At 40.6% G+C, this 25,175-nt stretch overlaps 1 protein-coding gene across 3 annotated transcripts in view; it reads left to right on the top strand.

Moving 5' to 3' along the window:
* The first annotated feature begins 626 nt into the window (after positions 1-626).
* The window catches only part of LRGUK (leucine rich repeats and guanylate kinase domain containing), a 101,609-nt gene continuing 77,060 nt past the window's right edge, over positions 627-25,175 (top strand). Inside the window, exons 1-5 of one of the 3 annotated variants that reach the window (XM_061414745.1) lie at positions 627-1,246; positions 8,183-8,290; positions 10,578-10,659; positions 14,651-14,751; positions 16,262-16,343. In XM_061414745.1, the coding sequence (XP_061270729.1) occupies positions 926-1,246; positions 8,183-8,290; positions 10,578-10,659; positions 14,651-14,751; positions 16,262-16,343 (694 nt within the window). In that variant the 5' untranslated portion in view covers positions 627-925. The remainder of the gene's footprint in view (positions 1,247-8,182; positions 8,291-10,577; positions 10,660-14,650; positions 14,752-16,261; positions 16,344-25,175) is intronic. The other 2 variants (XM_061414744.1, XM_061414743.1) reach the window with 2 other exon arrangements.

Raw genomic sequence — 25,175 nt, forward strand, 5'->3', positions numbered from 1 at the left:
ACCTTCCCGCAAGGATCTCTATGGTCATCATTATGGCAATAATAGTCTCTATAATTTTCATTCTGCTTTTCTATACAGTGTCTACTTTGTGGAGCTCAAGGCTATAGGATTTAGGTCACATGAAATCACACTAGCATAAAATCATGCTTTATAATCTTGCAAGAGTATTTTATAAAACTGCAAAGAGAACCTATGCAACAAGGTAAAAATTATTACCAATGCAGATCATTGACTAATATAGTTATTTATGCAATGCTAATAGTTTTACAGAGGCTTTCAGATAAAGTGTGAGTTTGACAGTCGTTTTTTTTCCCCCTGTATTTGGACTGTTAAACCACTGCCAGCTTTTCTCCCCAAGGACATGGCTTATTATTTTTGGGTAAAAATGTTAATTAACTGCCAACCAGCTCTCAGTCGTCGTCTGGTAGTTTCTCTTTATTATCCGCAATTAAATCATAAGGACAGGAGCCATGCCTTCTATATCATGTATGCGCACTGCACTCTGCATAGAGTAAAATTTCAGTGCTATCAACTTTCTGACAGACAGCTTTACAGACATCTAACACTAAGTATATAAAGACCCTTCATGAAGGAAGCAGGATGGTGCGCTCACCAGTGATCTCAGAGTGGGATGAAAAATCTCCAAGAGGGATCTCGAAGTCGAGAGAAAATAGTTGAACACTGAAAAAAGGGGGCGCAGAGAAAAAAGATGGAAAACGAGAAAGACAAGCCAAAAGAAGCAGAGCCAACGACTTAACAGATTGAAAAAGAAAGATCACAGCAAGCGAACAGAAAGCTAAGTTGCGCTACAGTGGCAAAGCAAGCTGAAAGGGAGAACGCACGAGGGGCAGAGACTACAGCCCCCAAAATCCCTTGCGGCACCTCCGCCCTAGCGTCCGTCTCCTAGGCAACTCTTGTAAACAAGATGGCGACCTCCGGGAGAGAGCCCAAGTTTCTGAAGCCTTCCTCTCTCCAGGGAGGCATGAGCATTTCACGAACTGGAGCGCAGTCAAAAGTGCTGCACTCAGAAAAGGATCGTCACTCTTGCTGGTCTCCTTTTCCCATGGGTCAGAGACCGAAAAATACTTTATGCAAAGCCTCCTCCTACCTGCTCCAGCACCTCATTCACCGCTATCAGGAGTCCGACGTGGACAGAGATTACTACGACCTGGAAGAGGGCGAGGGCGAGGGCGAGGGCGAAGTGGAATCCGAGGAGTCCTCAGAATCCGAAATGCTGAATTTTGAGGTGTGCCTTCCCCCTACCCCTAATCCCCTCAGTTCCTTCTCCAGCGGTCAGAACCCGTTCACCAGCCTGCGGCTGAGCCCCATTCCTAGGGCTCCTTGCCTCTAGGAGTGCCTCTTCCTTACTGCTCCGAGACTCCCCTCCTCTCTTCCCCATTTCCGTTAGCCCATTGCCTCACCCTTCATTTTTCATTAGCACATGTGATTCCTTAAGAGTCGTTACGCAGCGTCCTTACAAAAAAGTATCTATTAGAGTTGTGACTTTAACTTTTTCAAAATTATACCTCTAAAGCGTTGTGAATTGACCAGAGTTCCACCTCTGCACCTTCTGTACCTTTTCGTCATGACTGTGAGATACTCCAACACTCTCCTCAGTTTCTAGTCCCTTCATCCTCCTTCCTCTAGGAAAAACAGACAAACCAAAAAAAACCCCTCTTGAAGTAATCTTAAGTGCTGCTTGCTGTTCCTTTCTACAGGAGAGCTTCCCAACCCAAGGATCGATCCCAGGTCTCCCACATTGCAGTCAGATTCTTTACCAGCTGAGCCACAAGGAAAGCCCACTTTATTCCTCAAAGACCAAGTGTCTTGAAAGTTTTATATATTACTTATGCCAGGGGTGTATAATGTATTATACAGACAACACACACATGCACGCACCGCTCACTGTGAGAGTATTTTAGGATTTGGGGAATGTCCCAACATTCCCATCAGTGATAACTGTTGGCAGCTTGGCCTTTCACACTGATAATACAGATTCCCTCTTTTCTGCAGTGTCTCATCTAAACGCCACCCAATTCCACTTCTTACACTTACCATCATCCTGTTCCTTCCTTAGTTCCTTACCTGCCTTCTTGTCCCTTTCTACTTCATATTGTACCAATTCCTTCTCTTGACTTCCTAATGAATTGTTTGCTTTCTTTAAAAATGTAAATTGATTTGCTTTCTTTTAGTAAACTGTTAGGTTTTCCTCTTTGTCTTGGCTGCCAGGAAATATAACATTTTTTCCCCCTTAACTCAAAAATTTTCTTAATTTCAATAGTTTTCCCCTAGATTACATTTTTCTCTTCTCTTTCCTCCTCTTTGATAGTATAAATTGCTTCAGACTCTTTTCAGAAGTAGATATAATAGAGAAATAGTTTCCAACATCCGATTCTGTGATGTTTTTCTGACATCCCCCCTGTCTCATTGTACCTTTCATTTCCTAGTCACCTTTCTTTCCCTCTTGAGTTCAAACAGGTCTCTCTTTGTTATGCCTGTTCTCATCTCCATTCCTCATTTGTTTTATTTTTTCCTGTTTACCCCTCTGTGACTTGCACTGTCTTCTGTCACTCTGGTTTTGCCACTGACTATCTACAGTGTCCCTGCTTGGGTTCCCTTCTCTTGTCCTTTTGTTCAGTTCCCACATTTGGCCCATATTTTTCTACCCTCACATTCCCCCCCTCTCCAATCTTCTACCTTTCTTCTTCTTCTCCCTCCTTTTACCTGGGCTAAACATCAACTTTTCTTAAAAGTGAGCCATAGAAAATTATTACTTATTTTGTTCATCTTTTGTTGATTTATTTGCCATGCTTAATAGTGACTATTGCAAAACTGTAGCAATGTTTTTACAACTTTGAGATGTTTATATGGTTTCTACCATCTTTCACCCCAGAGGAATTAACAAATGAATCACCAGTTTACTTTATTATTCTAATTAACGTGTGTTCTTCAGCTATGGGGTTCATTAATACCATTGTTAATCTGTCTTCAGTATGCCATTAAAAACCATAGCGGGGGAGGGGGTTGACTTGAACTAGTTAATCCTTTTTCTCTTGTAGGCTCTGTGTGGAAAAAGTGTATTATTTCTTTTGTTTATGTTCCAAATATTAATATTTATTTTATGTTCTCACATTCTGTTTTAGTTTTTATAGTGTCTCATATGTTTTTGTATGTTGAGTAAACTGAAAAGTTTTAAGAGGAAATACCTGAACTTTTCTGTTCAGTGATTTATTTTCCATATCCTAGCCTGATTAAGTTTTATAAGGCTCTGATGGTCAGAATGACAAAGTGCCTATAATGTAATTAGGCTCAATGAACTTGAGGGAGGTCGGGCAGAATATTGTTCAGAACGTTGCCTTTGGAATTAGATATTTGTATAAAATCTTTTGTTCGTTGTGAGATCTTGAGCAAGTTATACTCTCTGCATCTCATCTGCAGTATGGGAATTATAACAATACCTACCTCACAGGAGAGTTGTGAAAATTAAATGAGATCCTATGTGTAAGCTACTTAGCACAATATATCATTTATACTGTTACTAACACAAGTAATAACTTACCTGTCCTTATCTACTAACTCCAGCCTATCACTTGACTTCATTAATTCAGCCTTCATGGAACAAACGATTATTCTATGGGAAGTACTCTTTTGACGATATAGGTCAGAAGAAGTGTCTGGGCCTGCAACACATTTCTGCTGTGTGAAAGCCACTCTTTGCCAATAACTTTATGTGGCTAATAATGCCTATTCATTGAATAGTTATAAGCATCAAATTTAATGGGAAAGTCTGTGTTAAAGTTCTTAACATAGGGTCTGATACAGTGTGGGCTCTCAAAAGATTTTATGTGTAATACATAATAGCAACAGTGATGATCAAGGAAGATGAGAGTGCGATGGAGGACATGCATGGTCCCAGCTCTCAGGGTGAGAGAAGACTGTGAGTAAACCATAGCTATTCAGCCTGTGAACAGATGCCTGCAGTGATAGCCGGGTTACAGGGTTGGCAGAAGACTTGAAGGGAAGTAAACCCTTGTTTGGGTGCAGCGGTGGGGTATGGGCAGGCAGATGGCATCTTTCCAAGTGATGAATTATAGGTAAGAACAGAAAAGGTAGATGGGTCGGAGGCCAGATTGTGGAGAGCTCTGGGCTGTTGTGCTTCCTAGGTGGCGCTAGTAGTAAAGAACCTGCCTGCCAATGCAGGAAATAAAAGAGACCCAGGTTCGGGCCCTGGGTTGGGAAGAACCCCTGGAGGAGGGCGAGGCAATCCACTCCAGTATTCTTGCCTGGAGAGTCCCATAAACAGAGGAGTCTGGCAGGCTCCAGTCCATAGTATTGCACAGAGTCGGACACAACTGAAGCACACACACTGCTGTAGGGACTGTGGACTTGACTCTTAAGCAGTAGGGAACCTCTCTTGTGGCTGAGAGGGTTAGATTAGAGGGTGGTGAGTCTGGAGGCAGGGAGATTAGTGAGAAGCTGAGCAGCATCTGTGCAGGAGAGACAAGAGTCTGGATTAAGGCAATGGGAATAGAAAGGAAGCTGGTGATGAATACGTATTTAGAATGAGACACTAATGAACGTGGGAAGTCTAGGTTGACTGCCAAGTCTATGGAATGTTCCAGAGGGATATCAGACCACTGACTACCATGGGAAACAATGACAGGCGGAGCTATGCATTCAGGAGGTGGGCATGCGAATCATGGAAATCAGGAGAGGGTCAGCGACCCGGGAACCATCAGCACTGGAGTCTGTGCGATCATCCAGGAAGAGAAGAAAGAAGAGAAGGGGAGGGCCAAGGAAAAAACCCTGGGATACAGGTATCTCAGAAGATGAAGAGGACCTGGGGTTAGGGGAGGGAACTGGAAAGGACTGGCAAGAGAAAAAGGAGAAGAACTAAGAGCTGTATGGGTGGGAAGTCAGAGCAAGAAAGAATCGCAGAACAGGGGAGAGGGTTACGTTGCCAAGAGGGTAAGTGGACCATGAAAAGGGCTTTTTGTGGGCCATTGGAGCTCTCAACCCATATGCATTTTGTGATGTGGAGAAGCCTGCAGCCTAACTGAAGTGAGTTGAGACGTGAGTGGGAAGTGAACAAGGGGAGACTGAAGAGTAAAACAGCACCTCTGGAGGAGCTTGGCTATTAAGGGAAACTCCAGCTATCGCTGAAGGAACATGCAGGAGCCAAGGGCCCCTTGGAGGACAGAAGGGACTCACGCACTCCTAGAGCTGGAGAAGTGACAGCTTGGAGAATGGCAGTGGAGAGTGACTGGTTAAACCACAAGCAAAAGATAGTACTATTGACGGTCCCTGAACATGGTCTCTGGGGAAAGGGAGCAGGACCCTGTGTGAGGAGAAGGAACTGTCCTCCTCTGAGACCCCAGCAAGAAGCTGACTTGAGTGGCACCAGAATGCATGCTTGTGGGTCTTTGCCGGCTCACTCAGAAGCGGGCAGGGAGTAGGTTCATTAATTCGTTCAGCCCATGTTTGCGTGCCCTCCATGTACTAGGTACTGTCTTCCCCACCCGCCCTTACGCTTCAGCTGTCTGAACTCTCGGTAGTTTGCCCAGTGGGCCATGCTTGCCTTTGCAGTTTTGTACATGTCCCTTGTGCCCACAGTACCCTTCTTGGCCCTCTTCTGCCCTTTCTTCTCCTTTGTCAGAATAACTCGCAGCTTCAGGTCTCAATAGCTGTCTCTCCGAGGAAGCCTTTGCTAACCCCCTACTCCTCACTAGAACTGCCTTGAAATGGGAACTCTGCTAGTCAAAGCACCCTGCCCACCTCTGTAGTGGTTTATGCAACTCCTGAAATCATCTGTATACTTGTCTAGCATGTGCTTGGCATGCTAGGAAGATTTTTTATCCCAAATGGATAATGAACATGACATAATCCCTGCCTCGATGCAGTAGTTGATTGTGAAGTTGATTCAGGTTTGGGTTTGCATGGTACAGTTGCAATCAGGACAAGGAGGCTGAGACTTGAGGGTAGAGAGACATTGAAATTGCCCATGGGAGACCCAGTCAGGAAGGAAGTATATAGTTGGGAGGGGACAGATAGACTCGGAGAAAGGGGTGGATGAACAGACTGGAAATGTTGTTGTGGTCAGTGACCAAATTCAGGAGATGCTGGGAAGGCTGAAGGATGAGCAGTTGTGGGATCCGAGAGCAATGGAAGATTTGAGGTCTAAGGTTTCTAAGGTAGAGCAGTTTAGCATGATGACTGGGTCCAGGGCACAGCCAGGGGAGTGAGTGGCTGAAGTTATCTGGATCAATTTTTAAATGTTTGGAGTTGAGAAAGTAAAGGAACGTGTGTGTGTGTGTGTGTGTGTGTGTGTGTGTGTGTGTGCATTTGCATGTACTTGGAGTGGTTGGGATGTTGAGTGGCCTTCCTTAGGAATTCTGAAGCCAGCCAACGTACAGATTGGGCCAGTCAAGGTCTGAAAATGACCAAAGACCAGAAGGGAGAGACATGACTCTGACAAATGGCACGGAACTTAAGGAGGTGTGAGGGGGTGGCCATGGAGAGTCTTGCCTTGGGGGTCTGGGAATATGCTGACCATGTGGCCAGTCTCTGTATCAATGGCTGTGTTAAAAAACAGACCTACGGTGAGGAAGGGCTGCTGTAGCATCTAGTTTACAGGAGCTGGAGGGAGTGGGCTATGTGAAAAGTTTGAGAGGTAAGGTCACACTGTCTTACCTCGATTCCTTCCCAGGCCATCTATAAAAAATAGTAACTCTGTTGTGAAAAGTAGATCTCTTTCCCCCATTTTGTGAACAGATTGATTGGTATCAATGAATGAGACATTAAGATGTGGAATTTCTGAATTCATCAATTTGTACTAACAGCTCCCATTTATTGAGAACACTTGCTGTGTTCTAGGCACTGTGCTAAGAGCTTTATGTTCACAGTTACTTTTAATTATCTTCAAAACATTAAGAGAAAGTAATAACATTCCCTATTTATAGATGAAAAATATGAGGCTCAGAGAAAACTTTGTCTCTCAAAGTCATATATATTCAAAATGGCAGATCTGGGCTTCAAACCAAGCCTGCCCAGCTGTGAGCCATATTTGATTCTCTAAGATAGTGGTTGGATGGCATCAACGACTCGATGGACATGAGTTTGAGCAAGTCCATCTGGGAGATGGTGAAGGACAGGGAAGCCTGGCACGGTGCAGTCCGTGGGGCTGCAAAGAGTCAGACATGACTGAGCTACTGAAAAATAGGAACAAGATAGGGGAAATTTGGGAGGAAATAAAACTTTTTACAATAGCACCACCCTACATACTTATGTCCTCAGTACAAGCAGTCTGAACAGCACTCCTGATTCCCAAGTTAACGTAAAGTGGCCCAAAACACCTGAAACAGTATTTTGCCTTCATAGTCCACGTACCAGTTACACTGGTTAGTTGTATTGCTGTGACTTAAAAAATTGCTCTATTTTGTGTCCTAATGCTGATGTTAGTGTTAATGTGTTGGTCATTATAGAGTTGCCGGCAGCACAAACACAGCACTATTACCTCTGCTCTTGGGGAGAATGGGGAGAGGGGGTGTTGGGCCACCACTGGTTCATGGTGTCTGTAGACTAAGGACCAGCCTCCTTCTTGAAATTATTACCCTTTTAATTTTGTAAATGGTATGAATCCAGCAAGATTAGCCAATGCAAAGTGAACCTGAGGACCCATTTTCTCCAACAAGAATGCCAGATGTAGAGAAGTCACTGCCTTGATGTGATGCAGCCCTCCTTTGGGGTGTGGACAAGCAGTCAAGTGCAGTTGGTGGTTAGAACTGCCTTGAGGTCAGGCAGATTCTGGTTTGTATTCTGGGCTCTGTGGTTTCAGGCTAGTCTTGGTCTGTGAGCCTTAGTTTCTTTATTTGTAAAATGGAGCGAAGAGTACCTCCCTCAGAATTGTTAGGCGGATCAGTGAGTGGACCCGCTGAGAGCTCTTAGCAACGAACGACGGCACTCAATGCTATCAGCAGTGAGACATTGATTGGATAGATACATTTTTTAATAGTGTGTAATATGCATGGGTCTTCAACACAATTTTCTTGGGGGCCAGTAAATTTTGGAAGTCTCAGCTCCCAGATGTGTAATATACTAAATAAGTGCTGGATATGACGAAGCGGATTGTTTCTTTTCTAATGGAAGTCCTTTCTTTGTCCACCTGTCTGTTTGGTTTTTGCAGGGAGGATTTGATGGGGTCCTGAGAGAGGAGGTCGTGGCTGAGAAGCTCTACCAACTGGGGCGCTCAGGCTCTGGGACGGAGCAGGTCTACCTCAGCCTGACTTTATCAGTGAGTATGACAGGGTCACCCTTGCGTGGCTCCATCTTGACCCTGGTTGGACCATATCCATGTTCTCTGCTAACTCACAGTTATTTTGGTGGTCCCAAATCTCTGAGTCTTGCATTTGACAGAGAATGGCAATGAGTTATTTACGTTTGACATCAAAGAGCCCTGGCCAGTCCAGTAATCAGCTGCCTTCCCCCCAATTCCTTTGTTTTCGTTTCCTTCACAGTCGGTCTCTTTCATCTTAAGCAGTCTATTTTATAGTAATCAATGCTTTCTTTCTAGCAGGTTGAATTTGATTCCGTAAAACCAATCAAAAACTCTTTTAAGAATTTTTTTTTTCCTCTGATCAGTGGCAGGACTAAAATTTATATCTGAATCCAGGGGAACAAAGTATTTTGGTATTGACTTGGCCCCCCTCCCATAAATATGTAGCTGTGAGCTATAGCTCACTTTCCAAAAGATATCTATTATGAAAGAAAACATGTATTGTTATTCATCAATTTATAAGATGTCGATACTAGCACAGAATCTTGGCTCTAAATTTATCATAAGAGAAGCTGTGAGAGCAGATTACTTAGGATTTCAGCTTTTGTCCTCATTTTATTTCTTTACAGACATAGAAATACAATTTATCTCTTTCTGCTTCCTCATATTGTAAAGTGTTAACTCCTCCTTGGAGGTCCACAGAGTAAGTGCAGATATGTTGGTGAAGAAAGCACACTGAAATTCTGCCATGGCACCCTCCTTTGGCTCAAGCATATATAATTCATAGCAAGGCTGTTTTGTCTTAGATTTGAACACGAGAACTACCTAAGAAATGCTAAAGCCCCTCTCACCCGTGCTGGTTTCACGGCATGCCCTTTGACAACAGCACACGAAGACTCTCATCTTTTACTCTTTTCACTTCACGGCATTTTAGGGATGACTGCGAGTCAGGCAGGAACATACAGGGAGCGCCTTGGGTGTGCTGCGCTGTGTTAGGCTTTGGAATGGAAGCTAGTTCCCGCAGCCAGTACCTCCTCACATAAATTCTTTTGAATCAAAATTCTACTTACGTACACAGTACCTCGCCTTAAATTGATCTGCAAAAAAGCACAATTCTTTAAATCGTATTTCAGCTAGATGGACTGAAGCTTAACTTACTTTGTCACTGACCTCCTTACATTTGAGATATTACATGTTGATTTACTTTGCCCTAATAACCTGTCTTACTGAATACACTTTCTTAGGGTTGGCCAGGTTAGTGATTTTCCCCCCTTATATGTTACTTACGTTACATGTAATTTTTAAAACTTTCTTTTATTACTTGTGTGCACAGTTTCTCTCCTCCCCAAAGTCGTAAGTTTATAAGGGCTAAATATAGCTCTAGTCCATCATTATATGTGTTTCTCATCATGCTGAGCTTAATGCCTTGTACATGGTGGGTTTCTTAGTAATTATTACTGTTCCAGTGGCCTTCATTAAACATTCTTATCATTCTTATATTTGAGAACTTGCTTATAATGACACTTTATCATTTGGCTTTGTCTGACTCTGGCGTCACAGCATAGACCAGTGACATGAATCTTTGTTCCAAGTGACCAAATTCCCCTCCAACCCCTCAGGACGTTCAGTAGATTTCATGGAGAGCATCTGAGACGTGGATTCTGGAAATTTGGAGTTGCTTCTCTATCACTGGCTTGCTAAGTGATTTTAAGCTATTTGTGTAATTCTCTGTACCCCACAAGCCTCCTCACTCCACTGGGGATAATGTGCCCTACAGATCTCACAGGTTTGTTTCATCAGATGAGACTATTGTGAGAGAGCTTTGAAAACCCAGCCTGAGAAAAAGTGTAGGAAGTATTGTTATTAATGATCACTTGATTAGGTGTGAACCTGCCTAACATTTTGTTTGAATTCTAGGCATTTGCTTTTTCTTTTCTTCTACAAGATAAAGGCTTTGGCTTTATTGCTTCTATGTGTGTGCATGTTTTTATAAAATATAAAACTCTGCTCTAAAGGTCTTCATGAACACGGCTTTAATTTGCCTTTTCATGTTGTATTTGTGCTTGCTAACAACCCTAATTTTCCAAGCTATTATTTCCTTCAGAGGAATGCATTTTTGATGGGGTTTGTAGTCTGTTTTGAGATCCTACTAGTAATAGGCTTCAGGTTTTATCCTCTCACTCCTACAATACTTTCAAAGGAAATTCTGGATTTCTCTGTCAGCTTTTATTTCCAGATATCTTGAAAAGCCTGAGTACTCATCTGCTAAAGCCACATTAAAGTCGTTTACCTTTTATTTTCTCAGGATCTTGATTTAACTGACGTTAGCATCCTCTGTGGATATGTTCACCTACAGAAGCTGGATCTTTCAGTAAATAAAATTGAAGGTATGTCGTTGTCATTCTAGTAAATGGATGGACCACTGAATTATTACAAAATTTAAGCTTTGCAGAGTGCAATATACTTTAATACTACCAAACTTGATATAAATGCTATTATGGACCACTTTATGCATTAATCCTCTACTTTTTCCATGAGAAAAAAAAAAAAAAAGCACCCGACTCACGAGAAAAGAAAAATGCAGAGGTCAGCAAACATGCTGTTTTATGCAATGGTTGAGACACACTCAGTGATATTGAAGAGCATCAGATGGAACGTTTGCTCTTTCCTTTCCAGAGATGGATTGTTACTTCTTTAATACTTCCTGAATATTTGATGGTTCCCATTTCTTTCCCTCTATGAGTTTATTCAGTGGAGAGGGATTAGTCCTTTTCTTTCCCCTTTAATGGATGCTTTTCTTTAATTTGCATTTGAGTCTACATCTTAATCCTGGCTAGCTGCTTCTGTTCTTATTTGAGCACCAGGGATTCAGAAATATTTTTTCTCCCCTCTCTTTGCTCTCCTTATGTAGTTAGTGGGTTCTTACAGGTCTAACCCTGCCATTTATGGTTCCTTATAAGGTATCTGTTGGGATACCTTCTCACATTTAATGAAATTAGTCACATTTTATTCAAAGCTTGATCCTTGTTTCTGTAATAATTTTCTGATCTTATTTGAAATTTCTGACCTGCTTTTTTCTTCACTGATAACCTTTCTATTCACTTCTTTAGCTCTTTTTTAAAGACCATTAAGGGTCGCTGATATGGTCTTCTCTGATTTGTTTTCTGATTTCTTCCTCCCATCTGACTGCAGTAATTAAAATTCACTCCTTTCAATGGCTCAGACACATTCCAGCATATTTTAATTCTAAAGTGCTACTGTTTTGAAACACTTTTTAGGACTTTTTTTCTAGTTTCATAAAACTTTTTTTTTTTTGTTTTGAAAATTACAAACGTGCACAAGTAGAGAGGTTTGTAATGAATATTCAGGTTCAACAATTATCAGCCCATGGCCCCTCTTGCTCAGCGTCCTCCCGTGCTCCCCTCCCCAGGGCTATTTAAGGCAGTTCCCAGACATCATATCATCAGAAAGACTTTTTAATGTTACTAGCAGGTGCTCTTCGCACAATCCATACCTCCAAGATTGTTTCCACTTACTAGATAAGGGGTTGCAGGGACTCCAAGAACTTTTAGTGCTCAATGAAAGGGAAAGAAATGTGGCTTCAGACCTTTACCTCTTGAGCAAGTAGTCCTTGGGAGCAAATGAAGCTTTCCTCTTCAGATCAGTCTCTTTCAACCTTGTATGTCATCTTTTATTAACTCATCAAGTGTCCAAGAACCTACTGGGAGTGAAATGAGTGAAAGTGAAAAGTATTAGTTGTGTCCAAGTCTTTGTGACCCCATGGACTGTAGCCTGGCAGGCTGTTCTGTCCATGGAATTCTCCAGACAAGAATGCTAGAGTGGGTAGCCATTCCCTTCTCCAGGGGGTCTTCCCAACCCAGTGATCAAACCCAGGTCTCCTGCATTGCAGGCAGTTTCTTAACCTTCTGAGCCACCAGGGAAGCCCGTGGTGTTGTTCAGTCGCTCAGTTCTGTTCAGTCGCTCAGTCGTGTCCAATTCTGTGACCCCATGCACTGCCGCACATCAGGCTTCCCTGTCCTTCACCATCTCCCAGAGCTTACTCAAACTCATCTCCATTAAGCCGGTGATGCCGTCCAACCATCTCATCCTCTGTTGTCCCCTTCTCCTCCTGCCTTCAATCTTTCCCAGCATCAGGGTCTTTTCCAATGAGTTGGCTCTTCTCATCAGGTAGCCAAAGTATTGGAGCTTCAGCTTTAGCATCAATCCTTCCAGTGAATATTCAGTGTTGATTTCCTTTAGGAAGGACTGGTTTGATCTCCTTGCTGTCCAAGGGACTCTCAAGAGTCTTCTCAACACCACAGTTTGAAAGCATCAATTCAAAAGCAATGTGTAAGGCATAGTATATATTTTTCTTTTCAAGAGAACAGCTTTTTTGCCCTGATATGGACCAGATTTCAACTTGCATCAGTATTACCTGGAGGGGGTCTGTTAAAACAGGGATGCCCGTGCCACACCCTCAGACTTTCTGATTCTGTAGATCTGAGGTGGGACTTAAAAATTTGCATTTCTAATTACTTCCCCTGAAAGAAGAGACAGGACCAGACTTTGGGAACCATGGATGCAGACATGAGGAGCTCCTGCCATCTGGTGGACACTGGGGTCACTACACCGAGTAGAGAGAGTTAGGAGTCCAGCAACCCAGACGGTGAATTTTTTCTATCAGAGTAATTCAAAAGCACTCGGCGTATACCAGGTGTGAAATGTACTCACGATCCAAGTGGTAGCTGCTGCTTCTGCTTTAAGATAGTGCTCCACGGTACAGCACTTACCTGCCCACAGAAAGAGCAACTTCAAGGGGACATGGGGGCCTGTGGAAATGAAAAGGGTCAATGTAGATAATCGCTGACAGACATGGAGCTGATCTTGTCTGGCGCAAATAGGCAAAACTGTAGCAAATAGCCAAAATTGTGAAGCCATTACACTTCTCCTTAGCTTTCCTCTTACAGGCAGCCTTCCTGGATTTGCTCATGAATTCCCACCAAAGTGTTGATGTCTTAATGTTTTGTAATTTCATGAGAAAGACAGGCTAAAGAAGGCTGAGGTTTAGTCCAGAGAAATGAAGTAGAAATTGGTAGGAATCTCATGGCTTCTGCCACCCTGAGAAGCAAAGATGTCAAGAAGATGGGTGGGGAGGACCCTCACCTTACCAGCTCCACATTCTTCATGGCACAACCCCAGGGTTCGGCTATGCTCCCTTCTCCTGGCCTGGGCGTGACTCTGTTACCTGGCGAAAGGAGAAGCACTTTGCTGGGCTTCATGGGTGTGAAGGCTGTGTTCTCCTCCAGAGGCCGTCCTCTGAAGAGTTGTGATGGCTGATCACGTGATCTCGAGTGAAAAGATGGGTGGAGACGCCCATTAGTGGTAGAGATGGTGCTGTAAGTCCTTAAGATGTGACTTTTCCCGAGCCTCTCCCTGATTCTCCTGCTGCCCCAAAGTCCGTCTCCTGTCAAGTGGCAGAGAGAAGCAGCACAACGCTTCACTATTTCTTATGTTGTATATGTCATGTCATTAGCACAATCATCTTTTACTTAGTATTCTAGGTACAGAATATTGGCTGGGGATAAAGTGCAAAACTCAGACATGGTTTTGAACCAGCCCAGAATCAAAGTAAAATAATAGCCATAATTTAAATCACTTCAAATAATTAATGAGATTTAAGATTGAGTCCATCTGAAACAAAATGTAATTTATAACAAAGAACTAATTGTGGCATTTGCCGTCTTTCCGAAAAGACCTAATGCAGTTATTCAGGGGCTAATTATCGAGAGGATTATGTAAAGCTTTAGTTCCTCCAAGCCTGGCATTTTTGAAGCATTGACTGTTAGCAGCCCCGGGGAGAGTGAGCTGGAACTCAGGAAACCTTGGCCATTTCTTTCTTGAAGGTGCTGGAAGATGGGAACAGGAGAGGTGAGGGGGCCCTGGAGAAGAATAGTTCCATTGTAGGGGTGGGGGACCCTGGAAAAGAAGGTTACATTGTGGGGGGTGGGGGCCCTGGAGAAGAAGGTTACATTGTGGGAGGTGGGGGCCCTGGAGAAGAAGGTTACATTGTGGGGGGTGGGGGCCCTGGAGAAGAAGGTTACATTGTAGGCTCATGATGTGAGTTCTATGCTGTGTGTGTGTGTGTGTGTGTGTGTGTGTGTGTGTGTGTGTGTGTGTGTGTGTGTGTCTGTGTGTGTGTTGTTTTGCATATTCCTATTTTTGTTCATTTAATTCATCTGGAATAATTAAGATGTGCTTGCAACTAGCATAATTTTAAAATGTCCTGACATAATGTTTGCTGTTTTTAATGACTTTGTCTAATTTTTACTTTATTGGCTTACCTTATTCTGTATTCATTTCCACTGTCCCTCCTCCCAGATTTGTCTTGTGTGAGCTGTATGCCTTATCTTCTAGAACTTAATGCTTCTCAGAATCACCTGAAAACATTCTTCAATTTCAAGCCACCCAAAAAGCTCAAGGTAGGCTTTATTAATACACTAATTACATGTGTTAACTGAGTGAAATACATTAACAAGCCAAACAGCATCCAAAGAGAATTCAGAGAGAATGAGGTACAGGAAAAATGAGTTTTTTTATCAGTTATTTTAGAAAAAAAAAGAGTCAGATGTTTTTCAGAAGCTTTGCTGAAACCTAGTCTTCAAACCAAAGAATTAACTTCCTTCCTTTTTCTATGGTTCATTTAAATACTAGTTATTGTTTGTTTATTTTTGTTATAGAGGAACAATTTTGTACCTGAAAAATCTGTAAAAATTTCCTGGGGGCTTACGTTTTGCCTTCTTATTGATCCAGCCTTAGCTTCTGTTTAGAAAGCAGTGATTTCAGATCTTCATTCTTGCTTCTCTGCACATGCTTCTGCATTTCTGAGGCAGAATGAAGCCCGAGGAATGTTGATTGACGGAGCAGCTTACTCTGCTATGGAACCCAGTGTCTCATGCTTTAATGTGAATATAGCTCATGTGGCATTCTTGTGAAAATGAGGTTCTAACCTAGTAGGTCTGGGTGGGCCTGAGACTCTCCTTTCTAACAACATTCCTGGCAAGCCATTGCTGCTGGTCCATGGAGCATACTTAATTAAGCAGAGAGATCACAGACTGATGGTACCCCAGTTTTCTGCACATTGGAATCACCTGGGAAGTTTTAAAAACTGCTGATGCCTGGACCCCACTCCCAGAGATTCTGATTCAAGTGGGAGAGTAAATTGAGATCGAAACAGAGAAAGTGAAGAAACTGGAAACAGGATATACATATAAACTAGGTGCACACAGGCTCCTGGGAGTTAGAGAAGATGGAGACATGCTGGTTAGGAAGGGTGAGGCTGAGGTTAAGTTCTGAAGGAAGATCAAGAAAGTTTAAAATGAACGCTGAACAAAAGAGACACAGATGTATAGAACAGTCTTTTGGACTCTGTGGCAGAGGGAGGCGGGGATGATTTGGGAGAATGGCATTAAAACATGTATAATATCATATAAGAAACGAATCGTCAGTCCAGGTTCGATGCAGGATACAGGAAGCTTGGGGCTGGTGCATGGGGATGACCCGAAGGGATGGTATGGGGAGGGAGGTGGGAGGGGGTTCAGGATGGAGAACACGTGTACACCCATGGCAGATGCATGTTGATGTATGGCAAAACCAATACAATATTGTAAAGTAATAAAAAAAAATAATAATAAAAAAAATTTTATCCACAAAAAAAATAAAATGAATGCTGAAAACGGGGAGAGTGACTGCGGAAACGGACAGCGTTTCTGTTGTGGGGGTGTGTGCACTGGCCACAGGGAAGGGTCTCCCCTAACTTCCCCCCAAAGTGGACAGAAGAGAGTCCCAGCTAGGAAGTGATTAAACACAGGGCAGGTAAGTTAGCCTGAGTGTATTCTGAACTGGTAACTCCTCATCAGAAAAGACATTCTTCTTGTGCCCAGTAATTGTGTGGTTAAGATGAATAACATCTTGCTCTCTTTCTCTCATCAGAAGGTGGATTTTTCCTACAACCAAATTTCAGAAATGTGCAGTTTATCGGCATATGAGTCTCTCACGAAACTAATTTTGGACAGTATCCTTTGAATGAGTAACGGGGAAAGTTTGGTTAATAGGCCCATGTAGTTAATACATGTGTAATTAATGTGTATGTACTGGATGATATGAAGTAGGGCCAGATAGGCAGATTTACTAGAGATGTGTGACTCACTGAAATGGCTCAGCATTGATACTCACAAAATGAAGGAAGGAGATCTTACTGACCATGGAGTACGATTGTAAGCAAAGCTTGCCAAGAACTTCTTACACCTGAAAAGCTAAGAAGTCAGTCATTCTTCTGATAAACATAGTCTTACTTTTAATTCTAGAACCAGATAAGCTCTGTTTACCCAACTCCCTTCTTCAAATTTGCTTAAACTGGTGCCCTACTTTATGTAAGTCCAGTATCTGAAAATCCAGATACAACCAAAATTAGTGAGTATTTATTTTACAGAAAAATTCATACAAAGCTCCCTTTAACTAGCAGTCTTCTCCAGTGTATTTCAAATGATGCTTCCATAAAAAAACGTTTTAACAGTTATTAAACCAACAACTTTTGATTCGTAGCCAACTTTAGCAACATACCTGTTTCATGAGCCAGGCTCCCGTGCAGACACAGCACCTACTTTCAAGTAGACACACTCCAGCTTCTGGACCCTGAGGGGTTGACAGGGGATCTGTGAGTTTAATGAGCTTGAACTTCTTTACACCAGAGACTGATGTTCTCTGGGTGATAAGGGAGCAGTGCCTTCTCTTTCTCAGTATCTTTCTACCCACCTGAGGATTTTTCGGGGCAGAGTGGAGAATGAATTGATTGCCCTTGGGTGCCTCATTCCAGGGATGTGGCAGCAGCTAATACACACTATACTTGTAATGATGCTGGGATGTGGGGAGAAGAGAAGATACATTTTCTTGAAGGCATATTTTGTAGGAAAAACCCTTTATTTGTATATGATGGAAAGCTTAAAACATAGCATCACTCTCTTTAGAACTTATATGTGAAAATGAGCAATTAGTGGAAATTTAGATGGTGCTCTTGAAACGAGCAAGTGTTCCTGAACGTTGCCTAATAAGAAAATGATCAAAATGAAACAAAATAAAGGAAGGGTTTGTTTTGATGACAAGCTAAAAGGAGTACACGTTAGCAGCACCCGTTCACAGAACCTTCACTTTATGCTTGACTGTTGTACGTGTATTGCATTTGCAAAGAGATACAGTCTGACAGCCCTGAAGCAGTCTGGCTTGGAGATCTCGTCATCTCGGGCCATCTAGAAGAATGCTCCTCAAGGAGCAGCAGCCACAGCAGCCGCAGCAGCAGCAGCATTGCCTGGAACTTCTTAGAAATGCAGGCTCTTGGAGGCTACCCCAGACCTCTGAAATCAGAATCTGCATTTTTAGCAAAACCTCCAGGTGATGTGAGTTGATATTAAAGCTTGAAAAGCACTAGTCTAGAAGTCAGCTGCCCCCTAAGCCCCAGCCAGCAGGAAGAAATTGAGTGTCCAGAGCCACTTGTATCCCCCAGGGTACCCTGAGTGATGCTGTGACACAGCAGTCTGAAATTTTGTCTCCCAGAAAAATAGTCTCCCATATGCAGCATGGAATTGTCGGAGAAAACAATTCAGTGGTATTTTGGACTGAAGATGCTCTTTAAAACATATCTATCATGAAAGTCTCAATTTCTACTAAATTTATCTTTCCATGTAAAAAGCTAAACTATTAGGACTTTGTAAATGTCAGTGGAGGAAGAAATCAGGGTTTTTTTAAAACTTAACTTTAGATGTAACAATGGAGTCTTCTCTCCAAAGTATAAAAAGCTTTAATTACTATATCAGAACGGATTGAAATTCAGAACATGGACACAAAATTAGAATGTACCATAGCACTGTTCCTCACCTGGGTTTTTAAAAATGCAAAGACAAGTACCCAGAACAAGCTTCCCTTCATAAACAACTTCTTAGATAGCTTACAGCTTTGAAAGAGGGTAGGCTAGTTTTTAAACAGTACTAACTATGCCTCTTCCTTTTGTTCTGTTCAGGCATATCATGCTGTGTGTAATTATGTAATTAGAGTTTTGAAAAGACTAAAAAGCTTTAAGATAAAGAATTTCTAGACAACTTTTTAATGCCAGGACATTTGAAAACTTAGATGAAGTGAATAAATCCCTAGAAACATGTTATGTACCAAAGCACTGACTTGGAGATAGAAACACTGAGTAGTCCTATAACTATTAAAGTAACTCATTACAAATTAAAATGAATTAAATATCTTCATACAAAAACCCCACCAGACCCAAACTTTGAAGAACAGACTTTTCAAAAATGAACACATTCTTTCAAAGATTTAAAACAGAAGGCATATGCACAGTTCATTCTAATAAGATTACTTTGATACCCAAACCAGACAAGGAAAGATAAGAGAAAGGAAAATGGCAGGCTTATTTCACTCGTGATATAGACATAGAAATCCTAAACAAAATATGAGCACACTGCATCTGACAATATATGAAAAAGACAATATATCATGACCAAGTTAGGTTTATCTCATGAATGTAAGGCTAGTTTAACAGTAGCAGATTTTAAAATGTCATTAATAACTTGAACAGATTAAGGGAAATAAATCATGTGAGCAATAGATACAGAAAATTTAATAGAATACGTTTTTCCTTCACAATAAAAACTTAGGAAACTAGTAATAGGAAATTTCCTCAACTTGGTAAGAATGTCAACAAAAATATTTGAAACAAACTTTATCTCAACTGGGGGCATGTTAAAAGCGTTCTTTAAACTCAAGGATACAAGGCAAGATAACTACCTTTGCCACTTCTAACCATCATTGTTTTAGAGGTGTTGCTCAGTACCAAAAGATAAGAGAAAGAAATTAAAGGAAAATATAAAGATTGATACAGAGAAAAAGTCATTTTTTATAGATGATGTGATTGTCTACAGAGAATAGGTAAAAGAACTTGCAATAAATTAGTAGAAATAATAGAGTTTTGAGAGTTCAACCAGATAGTTGGATATGATTTCAATAAACAGAAATCAGCTGCGTTACTCTACACCACAAACAAGCAACTAGAAAACACAACCTTTAAAAGAAACACTATTTACAAGAATATATTTCTTATTAAAAATGAATAAGACCTGTAGAGGGAACATAATAAAACTTTATTGATGAGTATTAAAGACATAGCTGAAGGGAAATATATTATGCTCCTGGATATGAAGATGGGAGAAGGTATGTAAAAATAATTTTATAGAAAATGAATCAGAAAGACTAATAAACATATGAAGACATGTCACCCTCACTTGTACTCAGGGAAATGCAGTTCAAGACCACGAGATACTGTGTCACAGCCATTCAATTGGCAGAATGTAAGAAATCTAAAAATACCCCACGTTGGAGAACACCTAGGTCAAGAGGATCTCTATTTTTCTTCCTACAGCTGTGAAATTAGTTCAGCCACTTTGGAAAGCAATTTTGTGCAGTCTTGTGAGGTTGAACACCCACGTTTTGTGACCTAACCCTTTCATTCTTATGTCTAGGAAGTTTAGCATACGTGTACCTGGAGGCGTGTGTAAGAATGCTCGTAGCAACATTGCTTATAACAGCAAAAATTGAAATAGCCCAAATGCTCCTTGATAAGAGAGAGCATAAATAAATTATGGTATACTGATACAACAGCATTATCATACAGTAGTGGAAATGAATGAACTCTATCTCCATGTGCCAGTTCAGTTGGCAGTTAATAAAACCAAATATAGTTGAGGTTTAAAATCAAAGGGGAAAGAAAAGAATAGGCAATTCAGCCTAGGGGTTATCTCTGAGAGAGGGACATCAGGATGTTACAGGAGACATGGCAGCTCAGGACTCTAAGACACAAAATAGGCCACTACCAAGCCTTCTTAAGTCTTAGATTTGGAACCAGGACTTTTCTGCCATATCCTTTGGGTTAAGGCAGGTCATGGGTGCAGCCTGGATTCAAGAGGAGACACCTGTACAAGAGCATGAATAAGCAGAGGCATGTATCAGACTACCACTGACCTGTGTTTCTAAGAATATTCATCAAAGTTTTAAAAGTAAATAGAAGCAGGCCGAGTATGACCAACAATGTACCCATTTTCCATTAAAAATTTTTTTAATTTGAAAATTAGAAATTAATTTCCTTGAAAATTATTATTTACCAAACTTCAAACTTTAGCTCTATCAGAATTCCCTGGAGAGCTTGTTAAAACACCTATTGCTGGTCCCCATCCTCCAGAGCTTTTGCTTAAGTAAGTCTGGAGTGGTACCTGCGAATTTGCATCACTAACAAGTTCCTGTTGTTCAGTTGCTAAGTTGTGTCCAACTCTTAGTGACCCCGTGAACGGCAGCCCGCCACACTCCTGTCCTTCGCTAGCTCCCAGAGTTTGCTCAAATTCATGGCTGTTGAGTCAGTCATGCTATCTGACCTTCTCATCCTCTGCCAATTTCTAGGTGATGCTGATATTGCTGGTCTGAGAACCACACTTCTGAGATCCACAGCTCTAACCTAATCAGTCCGTCTCTATTATATTTTGAATATCATGTTTTTTTAATCTGATACCACTCTACTTGTCCTTTTTTAAATGCTTTAGAAATTTAGGTGTTACCTATTTAAACTGTTTAAATTTGTTCAAGCTATCTTCTATTTGAGGGGAAAGAAATGCACCTTTGTTTAAAATAAAATTAAAAAAGAAGTATAATTATCAATATTAGAAGCAGTTATTTAAAATAAAAACAAATCAGCTAATCAAACTAGTCGTGCTGACAATGTGATTGTAGTAGATTATGTTAATAACTCAATGTCAGTTATACGATACTAACTTTTTAGTTTATTATACTATTTTGTCCTTTGTAGGTGGGCAACTGATGATTAATTGATAAGCACCCCAAAATGAAAGAAGATAAACTTTACCAAGGATAAGTACATTTGTTTAGGTTTAAGAAAGGATGCAGCTTATTCTTTACCTATATATACTAATTGATTGTTCACTGGAATTTATTCTATGATTATAGAATCATGAAATTTTGAAAAATTGATTCATAGAATTTTTAAATCTAGACAGGACTCGAGGGATCATCTAGTGCTGTTAGTTTATTTTTTTTTTTTCTTTTCTTTTTTCTTTTTTGTCTTTAGTGCTATTATTTTATGAGAGAGAAGCCCAAGACCCAAGGACATGTCCAAGATTATTTGGTAAATGGTTGAACCAAGACTAGTCTTCTGAATTCCGTTGCTCTTCCTATGTTGCAATTCATTGAATAATTACTACTTTTATCACATAGCCATTTAAAGTGTATGCGTGTTTCATTTCTTAAAGAGATTCACTCTCAGAGTGAAGAACATTTTTCACTGGTAAGGTGATATACATCCTTCAGGACTGATTTTGATTAAAGCCATCACTGTGGTTCTTGCCACTAAGAGAATTGTGATGGATTTCCTACTTATTTCTTAGTAACTGTTTTCTATACACCAGGCCCGTATTTTATGATTGTAGACAAATGAATAAGAGCAAATACCAGAGTAGCGAATAATTCATGTCAAGCACTGCGAACTGCTGACAGCATCACCAAAATGTAAAAATATATTGTTGGGCTTTTCCCTAGCTGGAAAGTTATGCTTGTGTGCCTTTGGGTTCCTTCACTCAGTCTCCATGAGGATCTAACATTCCATAGTAAAAGATTTATTCATAGGGTCATAAAACTTTAGAGTTAGAATGCAGTATGTTGATTCTTAGTTCTTTGAGTCTCTTTCTCCTAATAGTGGCCTTTTAAAATTGAAATATACCTAAGAGAATTAAACTAGTAAACTAATTCATTGTAACATTTTAATGACTTAACTGATTATATTTCTTCTTACTGGGTAGTCCCAAGACCTATTAAAGAATGTGAAAGAATAATGTTAGGAGGAAGGGCAAGTAACATTTCATGAAGGTTCTCAAGAAAATGAGATGGGAGAGATAAAGTTATTCCTGAACTCAGAACGTCGGATGGACCAGTCCTGCATATTGACTATTGTTATTGCTGATAGTCACATATGATGTAACTGTGGAAGTAATTAGTGAAGAAAGCTCTTATACCACGGTTAAAAGTATTCTTAAGAACATGATTGCAGTTGATCCTTGAATAATGATAAGAGTTAGGGACCAACCCAGAGCAATCGAATATCCTCACAGAACTTTATAGTAAGTTCTTTGTTAGCCACAGTTCTGCATCAGTGGAGTCAACCAAGCTCAATAGATGGTGTATCACTGTAGTATGCATTTAGTGAAAAAGAAAAAACAACTCAAGTATAAGTGGTCCCATAAATTTCAAACCTGTGTTTCAAAGGTCAGCTGTAATTTATAATGCTTGAAATTCCTTGAAATTTAAAGAGGAGTGAAGAGTTGGGAAACAGATGGTTTTGGTGAAATGGAAGTATTTATCAACAGAGATGTTCAGTCAATTCCTCACCCTTTGCCCCAGTATAGAAGCCCTGGCCATGACTGCAGGGGGCATCTGAACTGCTCCTTCTTTTGGCCCTTGCAGCACTAACTTCATAATACATGACTTTCCCTCCTATTCAAAGCTAGAGAGTAAACTGAACGTAGTCTCTCATGTCTTGGAAAATCATTATACACACAGTCAACAAGCTTTCCTTTTCAATTCCCATTATCTCTTGATGGTTTCTCCTGCCTGCTTCCCATGGGAGTCCTTCCTGACTCAGCCACTGACAACCATTTGTTTTACTCTCCATCATAACTGAGTATCTTCATTTCTGCTGAGGCTGAGCTACCAAGACCCTAGGGCTCCTGAAATAGGACGTAAGAGACTATTCCTTCCTGGGCTAGAGTGAAACCGTTGTCCATTTGAAGTTTTCCATGCTTAATTTTTCTTACCAAAGACTGCTACTCTGAGGATATTTTAATTCATCTATGGAGTGATTATTTAAACAGCTCAAAGAAAATGGAAGCAGAAAGAAGGATCGTGTTTATGAGCATAAATGTCTGTTTGTAGGGCTAGTCTGGCGGGAAGCTTTGTGAAAGTGGTTTTGAAATGCGTGCTGACAATAAGCAGAATTATGCTTCCGCCTAAGGATTGAATCTGGACCCTGTGAGGAAAATCGAGGAATTTCCAGTTCATTTGGCAGTATTTTCTCATCATTGCTCTTAGTTTCTTAATTAACAGCTGTCTCTGGCCTTGTTCTTTCAGAATCCATCCTGGCCTGAATCCTTATTTGTGTGCTATTGGCCAGGAGGCAGAGGATATGATTCCTTAGCCTCATGTGCTTGTAATTTAGTAACAATAACATCTTGTAAGTGTGAGGTACTTGATAGTTTGTACAACTCATTCACACCTATTTTCTAAATTTTTTTCCTCATGATCTAACTTTTGGGCTTCATGGCAACCTGATGTTGTCTTCATTGTACAGATGAAAAATCTGAGCAGAGAGAAATTATGTCACATAACTAGTAAGTAATAGAGTTAGGATAACTACAGATAATTATGAAGCAAAATGTATGTTTTTGTGATACTTACGGTCTGTTCCTTTCTCTTCAAAGCATTTGTTGGTTCTGAGATTGATCTCCATAGGTGGGGTGTTCAAAGTTGACCAGAAAAGGCTGTGGGGAAGAAACAGTTTGTCTAGAGTGAATACCAAGAATTGGAATTGCCCCGATATTTACAGTTATAATAAACACTGCCAGATTGCCTCCAGAGAGGCTGCACCGTAATGAACCCTCTCACTCAGTGGTATGAAAGAATCTATTCTTCAAAACTTTTAAAATGTTTGCCAAACCGATAGGCAAAGAATAACATCTTGATTTACTTTCTCCTGACTACAGGGGAAGCAGAGTGTCTTTTCATATGTTTTTTATGTTGGCGGTGGTGGTGTAGTTGCTAAGTTGTGTCTGACTCTTGTGACCACATGGACTGTAGCCCTCTATCCATAGGACTTCCCAGGCAAAAATACTGGAGTGGCTTACCATTTCCTTTTCCCTGTTATGTTATGTTAGCCACTTGGATTTTCTCTTCTGAGAATTTCTTGATTATATTCTTTCCCCATTTTCTGTTGGGCTATTGTGATCTTTATATTTTCTAGATACTTAATTCTTTGTCTACTCTGTATGTTGTGAATATACGTTCTCCAAGCCTGTCACTCGTACTTATTTATGTAATTAAAAAGTAATAGAGAAATGAGGCTATTCATCAAAAAGCAATGCTTAATATGCCAGTCTAAAGCAAATGTTAAAAAAAAGAGAAAACTTAAAAAGTGGAATTTTAAATTAAATCCTGAAGAATGAGCAGATTTTAGAAATAATTAGGAAAGCAGTATATAAAAAAAAAGAAAGTCAAATGTAAATTCCTGAACTATTAAGAAGATGGACCTGGCAGAACTGGAAAATTCTCACTGGATTATAATGGGGATGAAATTCAAATAAATAGCTTTTGCTTAAAGTAAAGGGTCTTAAATGCCAGAGTGAAGATTTTGGAATTTGTCCTGTAAGAATTTGTTAATTAAGCATGATAACCAGTCAATATTTTGAAAAAAATTTAACCTGACTATAGGGTGTAAGATGACTTGAAGACAAGAAGAAATGTAGGTTAGAGGTACGCACTTGTATCGAAGCTGAATTAAGCTGGAGATGAAAAACAATGGCATGTTTGAAGAGATGTTTTAAAGCAAAAAATGCCAGGTCTTGGTGATGACTGGACGCCCTGAAGATGACAGTTGGCTGAGAAAATGGTGATGTCTTAGGCTACTTGGGAAGGAAAACTGAGCTTTGGTGGAGAATGACATTAAATCCTGGAAATTTGCCAAAAAGCTGTTCCTCTCCAAATTTTCTCACATGACCCATTTTCTGCAGATGACATC

This window comes from Bos javanicus, chromosome 4, assembly GCF_032452875.1.
Source record: "Bos javanicus breed banteng chromosome 4, ARS-OSU_banteng_1.0, whole genome shotgun sequence".
Taxonomy (NCBI): Eukaryota; Metazoa; Chordata; class Mammalia; order Artiodactyla; family Bovidae; genus Bos; species Bos javanicus.